The sequence below is a fragment of the Oncorhynchus mykiss genome, chromosome 8 (assembly GCF_057628025.1).
Source record: "Oncorhynchus mykiss isolate SJ-2025 chromosome 8, ASM5762802v1, whole genome shotgun sequence".
NCBI lineage: Eukaryota > Metazoa > Chordata > Actinopteri > Salmoniformes > Salmonidae > Oncorhynchus > Oncorhynchus mykiss.
This window is the reverse complement of record NC_143029.1, coordinates 15,023,220-15,037,287: the sequence shown is the minus strand read 5'-3', so window position 1 is coordinate 15,037,287 and position 14,068 is coordinate 15,023,220. Positions and strand designations below refer to the sequence as shown.

At 41.8% G+C, this 14,068-nt stretch overlaps 1 protein-coding gene across 1 annotated transcript in view; it reads left to right on the top strand.

Moving 5' to 3' along the window:
- The first annotated feature begins 89 nt into the window (after positions 1 to 89).
- LOC110529444 (membrane-bound glycerophospholipid O-acyltransferase 2) overlaps positions 90 to 14,068 on the top strand; it is a 79,288-nt gene continuing 65,309 nt past the window's right edge. Inside the window, exon 1 of the mRNA XM_036984827.2 lies at positions 90 to 753. Within this exon, the coding sequence (XP_036840722.2) occupies positions 667 to 753 (87 nt within the window). The 5' untranslated portion in view covers positions 90 to 666. The remainder of the gene's footprint in view (positions 754 to 14,068) is intronic.

Genomic DNA, 14,068 nt, shown 5'->3' with positions numbered 1-14,068 from the left:
TGTTAAAAAAGCAAAGGAAGGCGGGATTACGTCTTCCTTGTATGATTTTATGAAATAGTGTCGTTTCCGATATTTCTGTTCCGCCACCTGCAGGATTGGGGTGAATAATAAGTGTTTCCCTTAGGGGACGAGAAGAGAAGACGGCAGCGCAGCATATTATTTTGCGTTCAGTAAACTGTGCGCGAGGTATGTAGCCGAGCATCTGCGCAAGGAGCACGGCGCACCTGAGTTTAATATAATATTTATAGTCCGCTATTTATAAAGAAAAATATATATATTTTAGACTACAGGAAAAATGAAAATAACACGTGTAAAAAGCCTATTTCAACTGGAAACAGAGAATAAAAGAACAACTTAGGCCTTTTCTTATTTTAATTCAGTGGCACTTGGGCCTATTTTGTCTAGCCTTTACATTGGATTATGGTGCTGATATTTTCGCAAACCATTGCGTAGAGCGGGAATGAGTCGAATCCTTCCCCGCCCAAATTATGGTTGATTTGGGAAGTATTTGCGCCTAGACCGTGCTGTAGCGCAACCGACAGCCAGTAGTGGCCAGCAGCAAACAGCAGCAGCTACAGCGGTGGATGTAGGATCAGAGTCGGGGCGAATCTAGGATTCACTGTCAGAGGGGAAGAAGAGCAGAGGACTCTCTCAACGTTCTGAATCATGGCTACTGAAACCGTGTCCCCGGCGTGCACTGGATCCAGTTTGCTGCAACCCATAAGCGAAATCATCAATCTTCCTCTCGACCAGGTAAATAGGTTCATTCTTGTTACTTCTACTTACGCTTTTTTTTAGTATTTCTATCATTCGTCGCATGTCCAAAATCGCAGCAAAAACAACATTGTGTAGCCAATTGTCTTTGATTCCTCACTATCAAACAACGGTATTGGTATTGCCATTTTTCCCACATAGGAAATCATGAATTTGGATTGGTTTGATACAATCGTTCAACACGTTGATGCCACATTGGCATAAGCGCACATCTCGCAATGATTGAATTAAATTAAAGGCCCCCTTTACATGTCACAAAAATGTCACGTTTAGTCGACAATTAATCATCAGCCATACTTTTAAATAGTCTCTTATTTGAACAAATGTGCCGCAGATGTCTGTGTTCAGGATATTTGGCTTGTCTAGACTACAATAACCCTAGATTTGGATTTACAGTTGACATTGGCCTCTTACTGATCGGGCTATAATGTAACCAGTTTTATTTTACGCACAAAATAAATGACACATTTTCAAGTAGCCTAATCACAGCTGTAGAATAGGCCTATGTGTTTTGTTGCCAGTGCCAAATCAATCTGAATTTATCATTAAGCATGCTTTCAGTTATTACCATCGTCTATTCCTTGCAATGGTTTTCACATAGGCCCATTCAGGTGACCTGTATATGTAAATGCTATAGTCTCACTTGTCATTAGAAGACGTCGAAGAACACTCAGATTACATAGCCTACCCCGACCACAGCAGCTTTACTTTACATGTGAAGCCCATCCCATGCAAATATGAAATCTGCTGTACCCACTCTTACAATCTACTGTATACAAGATTTGCATCTGAAAAATATCAATGGAAAAGTCTCTGATAATTTCCCACTAATCTATTCACATTCATAACCAACCAAGTTTGAATCCATGCTCATGTATGTAATGTGGCACATTCATATATTTATCTAATGCCACAACCTTAAGTTAAATGCTGTAATGCTGCTTTGCCCAAACTTGGTCAAAAGTAGTGCACTATAAATTGCCTGGCTACCCATCCACATCGCTTCGGCCAACTGTTGTTTCTTCTCCACGATGAGTCTGGATTTGCCTCCTTCCCTGACGATTTCTAGAATGCGAACACATTCTGACCGTTCTGATTGGTCCCAGAAACCAACAACATTATCCATTTTGATACTCTGATTGGTTAGAGGCGATCCAATTGCTGATTTAAAAAAATAAAATACATTTGCAACGCAAATCATTTTGAAGTTACACAAACTACTTCTATGATGGCAGTTTCAGAATTAATGTATCAATTGATAGAGCAGCAGAATGAAATTCAGGATGAGTCGTCAGTCAACACTATAAAGAGAGTAGGGTGCCATTTCGGCACAACTCGAGGTTGTACTGTAGAACTCCTGTTTTTTTCCTATTTAGCCAAAACAAGAGACCAAATGTACTGTAGCGTGCTGTAAATTATCCCAGAACATCTCCGACAGTATTCATGAAGGGAACGTGACCACAACAGTGAGTCGTCTGAACAAACTTCAATTCCTCTTAATACTCCTCTAGAGGTAACAGGTGTGTTTGTTTGGCGACTTCACTGAGCGAGCTCTATAAATATTTCCATTGGTGTTTTCTCTTGCCAGTTTCACGCTAAAGGTTAGACTCGGATAATACTGTAGTGGCTTGGGTATTTTCTATCCACATGGTCCTTTCTAGCACAGTTTCAGAAACTATGTTGGAAGCGTAACCAGGCCAGTCTAGTACAGCTCGGCTTGGTTACTTAACATTATAAACTGGGTGGTTCGAGCCCTGAATGCTGATTGGCTGACATACTGTGCTGGCTTGGGTATTTTCTATCCACATGGTCCTTTCTAGCACAGTTTCAGAAACTATGTTGGAAGCGTAACCAGGCCAGTCTATTACAGCTCGGCTTGGTTACTTAACATTATAAACTGGGTGGTTTGAGTCCTGAATGCTGATTGGCTGACAACTGTGGTATATCAGGCCGTAAACCACGGGTATGACAAAACATTGATTTTTACTGATCTAATTACGTTGGTAACCAGTTTAAAATAACACTAAGGCACCTCTAGGGTTTGTGGTAAATGGCCAATATCCACGGCTAAGGGCTTTATCTAGGCATAAGAACAGCCCTTAGCCGTGGTATATTGGCCATATACCACACCCCCTTGCCTAACTATACTTTCATAGTATTTAAATGGAGCTGCTACTCTACAGAAAGCTCTGATGACACAAGTTGTTAATAAACAAATAAGTAATCAGGTTCTCTAGGCATTAATATGAGCCCTGGTCTACAGCTGATCATGAAACATTACTCCCTCTTCCATAGATACTGAGCCCAAGCTACAGGCTACAGATCTGTGGTTAAATGGAGCTGCTACTCTACAGAAAGCTCTGATGACACAAGTTGTTAATAAACAAATAAGTAATCAGGTTCTCTAGGCATTAATATGAGCCCTGGACTACAGCTGATCATGTAACATTACTCCCTCTTCCATAGATACTGAGCCTAAGCTACAGGCTACAGATCTGTGGTTCACCACTTCACAACTGAATGCAAAGATGCATCAGGCCCTATCAGTTGTTGTAGCCTAGCACCATTGCTACATTCCAGGATGACATAGCCCCGTAATACTGTTGTGACTAAAATTCTCTTTGACTTTGAGATGTAGGAAATGATATTTGCCTTAGAAATTCCACAGCACTGTGAGAGTCAGGAAGTCAGCTGCGGTACAATCCATCAGAGAGTATCTATAGTAGTAGTTATGTTCCCCCTAGTAACAGTATGGTGTTTTGACGACACCCTCAAGTGATGTTACTGTGGAAACGACTTTCTAGAAATGAGAAGGAACCAAAAAAGGAGCGGCTCCAGGGATCTTCCTGTGGTCTAGGTGGTCTGAGCAGGATTCATTTCAGACTTCTACGTTGAAAAGAAACACAGAGTGTGTCCCAAATGGCTGCCTATTCCCTTTATAGTGCACTACTTTGACCAGAGCCCACAGTGTGGTTTCTGCGTAGCCATACAGCCACACAGTCGTTGTAAGCTGATTTAGTGTAAGGGATTTGTCCAGGGGGAAAAGGGTATCTGCAGCTCTAAGTTATAGGCCTCCTAGCTCTTACTATGCAAACCCCGACCAGGGGCAGAAGACTTAATAATATCAAAGGGATAATAACACTTGGGCCTGCCATACCAAAAGACACAGGCTGCGTCCCAAATGGCACTCTCTTCCCTGTACACAGTGAAATACTTTTTTACCAGAGCCCTATGGAAGAAGTGCGTTATATAGGTAATAGGGTGCCATTTGGGACGAACACACACATTCCTGCCTAACCCCAGTGATAGTAACCTATTACTATCACTGAAAGAGAATACGTTACATTGTTGCTTTAACTTTAATGGCACCAGCTAGGCAGCCTTTGGTGTTCAGGGGCTTTATGTGTCTAGCGTCTCAAGAGTAGGAGTGCTCATCTAGGATCAGGTCCCTCCGTGTCTATTTAATCTTATTAATTGTGATCTAAAAGACTAAACTGATCAGCATTCTATGACACTTCATACATATGGCTCCAAAGCTGTGGTTTAATGGCTCTGCTTTCTCTATGGAAGTTGACTGTGGTACTTTAGGCCAACTTGGTTGCCGATACTTTCACACATGCAGTGACACATCCTGAATGTGAAATGTGTCACAAGCGTTGCTGTCAAACTTTTGCTGGGAATATTTTAGCAAGCAGAGGACCTCAGGCTTATTGCATTAGCTGTGTGTGGCTGAGTGTGCGTGTGCAAATGCGTGTGCGTGAGAGAGAATCCTTTGTGCCAAGACATAAATGGTGGTCTTCCCAATCAAGAGTTTTGGCCTGAGTTTGCTGCCCAACACCCTGGGGGCTCAATGAGGAGGAATGCCCAGGGAGTAGAGTACGGTTATCTGGCAGTGCCTGCATCCCAAATGGGACCCTATTCCCGATATAGTGCACTACTTTTCACCAAAACCCTATTCCCTGGCTGTATAGTTCAGTACTTTTCACCAGAGCCCTATTCCATATATATGGGTCCTGGTCCAAAGTGGTGCACTAAATAGGGAATAGGGTGCCATTTGAGACACAACCAGATCCATCTGCTCCCAACCCTGCAGAGAGAGGAACACCCAGTCCCATGTAAACTAACCTCAGCCAAACCCTCAATGGAAGGAACAAATTAGCTGACTCTGGTATTCACTCACCAAACTCATAGGCCTACAACACATTTTTAATGTTTTAATAGGAGGGGAATCTGGATTGAATGGAGTTAGTAGAATGTCAGCATTATTAACTCCATGTTTTTCATTCAGTTGGTTACATCTCCATAGTTAACAGCACACACTGATTGTGTTCCAAATGACACCCTATTCCCTATTTAGTGCAACAAATTAGGCCTGTAGGTCCCTACGTAGGGAATAGGGTGCCGTTGGGGATGGAGCTTATATAGGAGTGTTGATAGGACACTAGGGCCTCACAGGGTATCTCTTTAGGGGAGCTGTCTCAATGACTACAGGGACCATGATCCTCTGGGTTTATTATGGCTGATGGCTGGCTGACGGTATAGAAGCGGGATGACTGAGAGGCTTCACGAACACACCTGGTGTCCAACGAAATAAACATCACTTTGTTTTACAAGTTTTAACTAGCGCCATGCTCCTGTTTTTGCCAGCTAGCCAGCATAAACTATCTATGTGAGAAGGGCTCATCGGGATGACTAACTGAACTGAATCCATTTGTCTCCACTCGACTCAGTTGCGCGACACACACTACCAGTCAAAAGTTTGGACACGTACTCATTTCAGGGGTTTTCTTTATTTTTACTATTTTCTACATTGTAGAATAATATTGAATACATCAAAACTATGAAATAACACACCCTGAGTCATGTAGTAACCAAAAAAGTGTTAAACAAATCAAAATATTTTATATTTGAGATTCTTCAAAGTAGCCACCCTTTGCCACTCTTGGCATTCTCTCAACCAGCTTCACCTGGAATGCATTTTAATTAACAGGTGTGCCTTGTTAAAAGTTAATTTGTGGAATTTCTTTCCTTAATGCTTTTGAGTCATTCAGTTGTGTTGTGACAAGGTAGGGGTGGTGTACAGAAGATAGCCCTATTTGGTAAAATACTAAGTCCATATTATAGCAAGAACAGCTCAAATAAGTAAAGAGAAATGACAGTCCATCATTACTTTAAGTCATGAAGGTCAGTCAATCTGGAAAATTTCATAAACTTTGAAAGTTACTTCAAGTGCAGTCGCAAAAACCATCAAGCGCTATGATGAAACTGGTTCTCATGAGGACCGCCGCAGGAAAGGAAGACCCAGAGTTACCTCTGCTGCAGAGGATAAGTTCATTAGTTACCAGCCTCAGCAATCGCAACCCAAATAAATGCTTCACAGAGTTCAAGTAACAGACACATCTCAACCTACCTGACACCCTAGACCCACTCCAATTTGCTTACCGCCCAAATAGGTCCACAGACGACTCAATCTCAACCACACTGCACACTGCCCTAACCCATCTGGACAAGAGGAATACCTATGTGAGAATGCTGTTCATCGACGACAGCTCAGCATTTAACACCATAGTACCCTCCAAACTCGTCATCAAGCTCGAGACCCTGGGTCTCGACCCCGCCCTGTGCAACTGGGTACTGGACTTCCTGACGGGCCGCCCGGTAACAACAACATCTCCAACTCAATCATCAAGTTTGCGGACGACACTACAGTGGTAGGCTTGATTACCAACAACGACGAGACGGCCTACAGGGAGGAGGTGAGGGCCCTCGGAGTGTGGTGTCAGGAAAATAACCTCACACTCAACGTCAACAAAACTAAGGAGATGATTGTGGACTTCAGGAAACAGCAGAGGGAGCACCCCCCTATCCACATCGATGGGACAGTAGTGGAGAGGGTAGTAAGTTTTAAGTTCCTCGGCGTACACATCACGGACAAACTGAATTGGTCCACCCACACAGACAGCATTGTGAAGAAGGCGCAGCAGCGCCTCTTCAACCTCAGGAGGCGGAAGAAATGTGGCTTGTCGCCAAAAGCACTCGCAAACTTCTACAGATGCACAATCGAGAGCATCCTGTCAGGCTGTATCACCGCCTAGAACGGCAACTGCTCCGCCCACAACCGCCCACGACCCTCCAGAACACCTACACCACACGATGTCACAGGAAGGCCATAAAGATCATCAAGGACAACAACCACCCGAGCCACTGCCTGTTCACCCCACTAACATCCAGAAGGCGAAGTCAGTACAGGTGCATCAAAGCAGGGACCGAGAGACTGAAAAACAGCTTCTATCTCAAGGCCATCAGACTGTTAAACAGCCACCACTAACATTGAGTGGCTGCTGCCAACACACTGACTCAACTCCAGCCACTTTAATAATGGGAATTGATGGAAATTGATGTAAAATATATCACTAGCCACTTTAAACAATGCTACTTAATATAATGTTTACATACCCTACATTACTCATCTCATATGTATATACTGTACTCGATACCATCTACTGCATCTTGCCTATGCCGTTCTGTACCATCACTCATTCATATTTCTTTACGTACATATTCTTTATCCCTTTACACTTGTGTGTATTTAGTAGTAGTTTTGGAATTGTTAGGTTAGATTACTCGTTGGTTATTACTGCATTGTCGGAACTATAAGCACAAGCATTTCGCTACACTTGCATTAACATCTGCTAACCATGTGTATGTGACAAATACATTTGATTTGATTTTTTATTTGACATCAACTGTTCAGAGGAGACTGCGTGAATCAGGGTTTCATGGTTGAATTGCTGCAAAGAAACCACTACTAAAGGACACCAATAAGAAGAATAGACTTGATTTGGGCCAAGAAACATGAGCAATAAACATTAGACCGGTGGAAATCTGCCCTTTGATCTGATGAGACCAAATGTTGAGATTTTTGGTTCCAACCGTTGTCTTTGTGAGAGACAGAGTAGGTGAATGGATGATCTCCGCATGTGTGGTTCCCACCGTGAAGCATGGAGGAGGAGGGGTGATGGTGTGGGGGTGCTTTGCTGGTGACACTGTCTGTGATTTATTTTGAATTCAAGGCACACTTACCCAGCATGGCTACAACAGCATTCTGCAGAAATACGCCATACCATCTGGTTTGTGCTTAGTGGGACTATCATTTGTTTTTCGACAGGGCAATGAACCAACACACCTCCAGGCTGTATAATGGCTGATGGAGTGTTTCATCAGATGACCTGGTTGAGAGAATACCAAGAGTGTGCAAAGCTGTCATCAAGGCAAAGTGTGGCTACTTTGAAGAATCTAAAATCTATTTTCATTTTTTTTGGTTACTACATGACTCTGTGTGTGTTATTTCATAGTGTTGATGTATTCACTATTATTCTACAATGTAGAAAATAGTAAAACTAATGAAAAACTCCAAACTTTTGATTGGTACTGTATGTCATATTTGTGCACCAGGCGTGTCCATAATGCCTCTCCTGCAGGTTCAGCACGGGTCCATAAAAGGTGGAAGTGTGTATTCCTGGCTCCACAGGTCTTTGTTTTTAGGGCACCTTTTATGAGATTGATGAGCTAATTTATTGTAAAACATCATTCTGTTGGTGATTCAGCTTTAGCCTATGCCATTTAATGCACAGACAGTATGTTTTCTTTGGACATATAGGCACTAGCCACATTAAGCTGAAATGGGAATCTCCCGTTTACTCTGGAATGTTCTTCTTCCATTTTTTGAAAAATGAAACTAAAAATGAAACCGTGAGGTTGTATAGAACAGCTTCTGCTTTGAGAAGAAGTACTTTATGTGGAGGAGCTAATTAACAAATCTCTTGTGGTTGAGAATCTCTTTGATGTAGAAAGAGGTTTAGAGACAGCCATTAACCCTATATTATTATTACTCAGCATTTTCACTCACAAAGAGAGGGAGGAAAGTAGATATTATAGATATTACAGGAAGTCTATCCAATTCCAGACAGTCTACCCCTGTGGTTAAGAGGTTGTTTTTTGTGCCTTCCAGAACCGATATAGAGAGTGACTATAAATACTTAGGATTTATTGCATGGCACTGGATCATTTTTCTAAAGGTAGTTCAAAACCTGCCACATTGCTTATGGATTGATGGGGCACTATGGTAACCCTCAATTTGAATAATAAACATCATCTGAGTACTAGTTTTTATAAATCCGTTCTTCAGTTTGATAACGTTCATGATTTTTCTTTGCCTACTGTGTTCTGTGTGTTATACACAGTATGTTCTGTGTGTTATATACAGTATGTTCTGTGTGTTATATACAGTATGTTCTGTGTGTTATATACAGTGTGTTATATACAGTGTGTTCTGTCCAGTGGTGGAAAAAGTACCCAGTTGTCATACTTGAGTAAAAGTAAAGATAACTTAATAGAAAATGACTCAAGTTAAAGTGAAAGTCACCCAGTAAAATACTACTGGAGTCTAAAAGTATTTGTGTTTTAAGTATACTTAAGTATCACAAGGTAATGTAATTGCTCAAATATACTTATATTTGAAAAGTAAAACTATGGTGATGATATTCAAATTCCTTATATTAGGCAAACCAGATGGCACAATTTTCATGTATTTTTTAAATGTATGGATAGCCAGGGGCAGGCCCCAACACTCAGACATAATTTACAAACGAAGCATTTGTGTTTAGTGAGTCTGCCAGATCATAGGCAGTAGGGATGACCAGGGATGTTCTCTTGATAAGTGTGTGAATTCAACCAGTTTCCTGTCCTGCTAAGCATTCAAAATGTACTTTTGGATGTCAAGGAAAATGTATGGAGTAAAAAGTACATTGTTTTCATCATGAATGTAGTGAAGTAAAAGTTTTTAAAACAAACTATTTAAGTAGTGCTTTAAAGTATTTTTACTTAAATACTGTACATTTCACCACTGGTTCTGTCTGTGTGGCAGGCCTACATGGGCATTTAGTCTGCTCACTGATTCTACTTGGCTGGTAGCTTGCTCAGCTGCTGTGCTGTTCTACCTACAAAACCCCTTCCTTCCCCCTGTGTTAGATGTTGAATCATAAATGGCACCCTATTCCCTATATAATGCACTACTTTTGACCATAGCCATGTGTGCCATGTTCAAAAGTAGTGCACTAAATAGAAAATAGGGTGCCATTTGGGACACAAACTCGAGATGTCTTCCTGGAAGAGGGCCAGAGAGGATACTGCAACAAGACTGGAATTTCCCCAGTTTCTGTAGTTCCTGAACTCCATCCATTCAGTATCACTAACCAGGTTTCCATCCAACCTTTTTATGCGAGTAAAGTGCGTGTCGGATAAATGTCATGACAGGCCTGATGGAAACAGAACATTTATTTCCAAATGTCGACAAAACAATACGCTAGACAAGGTGGGATCTTTTTGTGTCTGTAAGATTAAGGCGCAACAGCGCCTCTTCAACATCAGGTGACTGAAGTAATTTGGCATGGGCCCTCAGATCCTCAAGAAGTTATATAGCTGGCAACTGCCCCAACTTCAACTGCAGGGGGCAAGCTCCCTGTCCTCCAGGACATTTATGTCAGATGGGGTCTGAAGAATCCCTGGAAAATCGTCAAGAACTTCAGTCAACCGAGTCACGGACTATTCACTTTGTTACCATCTGGCAAAAGGTTTCAGAGCATCGGGTCTGCGACCATCAGGCGCCGAGACAGCTTCTACCACCAGGCCATCAGACAGCTGAACAGCTTACCCTAGCTTTTTAGCTGCTCAGACCTGCACCTCCGAGACGATCTGCACCTTAGATTTTTTGCACACATCCAAACCTTACACACAAATATACAACCACACACACACACACACACACACACACATACAGTGGGGCAAAAAAGTATTTAGTCAGCCACCAATTGTGCAAGTTCTCTCACTTAAAAAGAGGAGAGGAGGAGATTGATATGGATATTGTACTGCAATGTTGAGGGAGCTAGCACCTTTTATACCTACTGTCAACTGTGTATGTGACAAATATTTTTTTTTTATTTGGCTCTTACCAAAAGTAGTGCACTACATGGGGAATAGTGTGTCAATTGGGCCACAGCCGGGGGTGAGAGACTACCCTAGTATAACCATCAGGATTGTTAAAGAGAGTAACAAGGACTGACTGTAGCTCATGCTAGTAGTGGTATTACTACCCTCCTCTGCCTGGGTGGGTAGCTTTATGAGGAGGACACCATCGTTCAGGAGTGACTCGTTCTCTGTGGCTATGTCTCAAATGGCACTATACGGAGTAGAGGGCCATTTGGGTCATACACATAGAATGATAGGTATAGTAGAGCTCTATGTGAAGTAGTTATATAGATGTATTGGTATTATTATTCACGTCCCCTCCCCCCGTGTAGTAGGCCACTGTATTATTGCATCAGTTCCCCTTTTCTCTGGATGTAGGCTATAACTTATCTACTGGAGCTCATTAAAACCATTAGAAACAAGGCTCTGTGTTTGCCATCTGCTGCCATTTTGCCCTTGAGCAAGGCACTTGACTCCTAAACAGCTCCAGTGGCTGACCCTGTCTTCCAGACCCTTGGTGTGTGTGTGTGTGTGTGTGCGCGTGTGTGTGTGCGCGTGCCTATGTTTCTCAGGTGGTTGTGTAGGTGTAATATGAAAATAAAATGGACAATAAATTATTCTTCTTCTATAGATGACAGGCCTCATCTCTGGAAACGGCAGTAGTCATTGTGATTTCTCAACAGATCCCTATTACTTTCCGTAAGTGTATGCCTGTCTTTAGCTATGGAAGAAGCGTTTATGATGAGTGTATATGTACATTGAGCAGTGAATAGTGGTCTCCTACGCTTGAGATAAATAATTGAGTGTCTAAGACTAATGTATGGCACTAAGAGTGCACTTAGTGTTCATGGGAGATTGAATCATCTGAGTGCAACTGTTGGCTGCTGGGTAATAGAGATGTTGATGGCACACTGAGGGAAGATGTTGTGCTGCACTGGGCCAATGGGGATTAATGGGTTAAGAACACTGGCTTGGGCAATGTTCCAAATGGCACCCATATTACCTAATAGAGTGCACTACTTTTAACCAGGTAGTGCACTATGTAGGGAATAGGGTTTAGTTTATTAGGATCCCCTTTTAGCTACAGCACATGCAGCAGCTACTCTTCCTGGGGTCCACACAAAACATACAAATACATGACAAATTACAGAGCAGTAATCGACAAGAACAACAAAAATACTTTTTTACTCACTTCATATATACATATTTATGTTCTTATATACAGTACAGTTAAATTAGATCTTTATAATAGGGTGCCGTTTGGGACACAGACTTGGACTAGACTGACTAAGCACATTTTTTTTATTTATTCCTAGCAGATGCCTAGCAGATCTCCAATGCTTTTAGATTTGTGGTAGTAGCAAACAAGTGCACAGGAGACATTATTGGGAGTGAGACGCACCCTCTCATGTGGATTGGGGTTTCTGTGACTGCAGCCTGTAGGGTGTAGGGGCAGGCTGGATCTGATAAGTCTTTGGCCAGGGGCAAGGTCTCTGGAACGAAACCTGGGAAATAGAGTACGTGAAAAGAGGGAAAGTGAAGTGCAATCTGCCACCGAACTAAAAGGTGACACTTTCTGAGTGGCAGAGACTACAGAGGTGTGCGTGAGTGTGTTTGGCGTGTGTGTGTGTGTGAGCATGTGTGTCTTAGGGCTGACCCCATTTAGTTGACTGTTCGTTTGATTGGTCGATAGGCTCTTGGTCAACCAAGATATTTTTTAGTCGAGCAGCATCTGTCTGGTTTGTGCCTGTCTTAGTGGACTCATCCATTGAGGAGGCAACGAGGTGCCACGGTCCAAGAATAAGGGGAGTGTGGCTCAGATGCACAAGGCACGTCTCTCTCCAGAATGCGCACTTTCCCGCCATTTTGTGCTTATTCATTGTTTCATAACTTCATTGTGTGCATGATTTGCTGTGTCTATCAATTCCCCATTACATATATCACCAGTAGTAGCCTACATTTACTGTTAATTCCCATCATTTCTCATCTGAAATGTTTGTTTGGTTAGGCTAAATTCTGTTAATGCATTCAATATAAAATTATTTATTATTTTTACAGTGGTTTACCGCTCTCATGGTCGGAGTGGACACGTTGTTTACAGAACTCACAACCCATGCTACACTTTTGAGAAACAAGTTTCTGTTTATTTCATCCCATTTTACGAGTTTTGTCAATTTATTCATTGTCTTTTGTCTAAAATGCTCCTTTTGATGTTGAGTAAGGACGTGCACCTGATTATGCATGTAGGATTAGTCTACCTGGCCTGATCGCAAATGTATACCTATAAATGTGCCCATTTTGGGATGTCTGATTGTATTTCTGATTGTCTTAACTCACCACCACTAATGAGCTGTGGAGCTTCTCAAATCTGTCTTGCTTCACCTCAAATAGCAAGTAAACAAAATCTGGTCTTAGAATCAATTGAGAATGACAGAAGTTCCTCAAAGTATTTGAACAATATTTTCAGCTCTCTCCCTTTCAATAACCACTCGGCATGAAAGGAGAAATTGTAATGCTCTGATCCGGTAGAAACGTCATAAAATAGCTGATTACTTCTTATCCATTGCCTAAATAGCCTACAGCTATGTCTGTCCAGGGCTCACTGGCTCAGGAAACTCTGAGGGCCCAGAATATTTTATACAATGTTGCAAGTTTGCTAGCAAGAGTTTCTGCCGACCCAGTTGATAGTTGATACAATGTTTCAAGTTTGTTGCAGATAGGCTACGCGTAGGCGACGCATAGTTACTTTTAGATTTGTATAGTTTTCATTTAGATTAGTCACAGACAAGTATTTTGAGATACACATATTTGTGGGACAGTTATTTGTAATATGAAAATCATAACTGGCATGCAGATTGGTAGAAATGGTAAGATAAATTGGCACTCCAAATGGAAAAGGTTGACGACCGTAGCTTATTACCGGCAACTTCAGAAGGGTAATGGCAGAATCTGTGAAGGCGAACAGCACCAGGAGGATGGTCGGGAACAGGTTATCTTGAGCTCAGGTTCCCTCGAGTCATTTGTGTCTTAAATGATTTCCTCAAACAGTGTGCTTAAAGCATCAGACAAGTTCAGTATAGTTAGTTGATTTTTTTTTAAAACACATAGGGTGTGTCAATACAGTGCATTCGGAATGTATTCAGACTTTTTACACATTTTGTTACTTTACAGCCTTATTCTAAAATGGATTTGAAAACAACATCCTCTTCAATCTACACACAATACCCCATAATCATAAAGCAAAAACAGAAATACATAATTTGCTCAA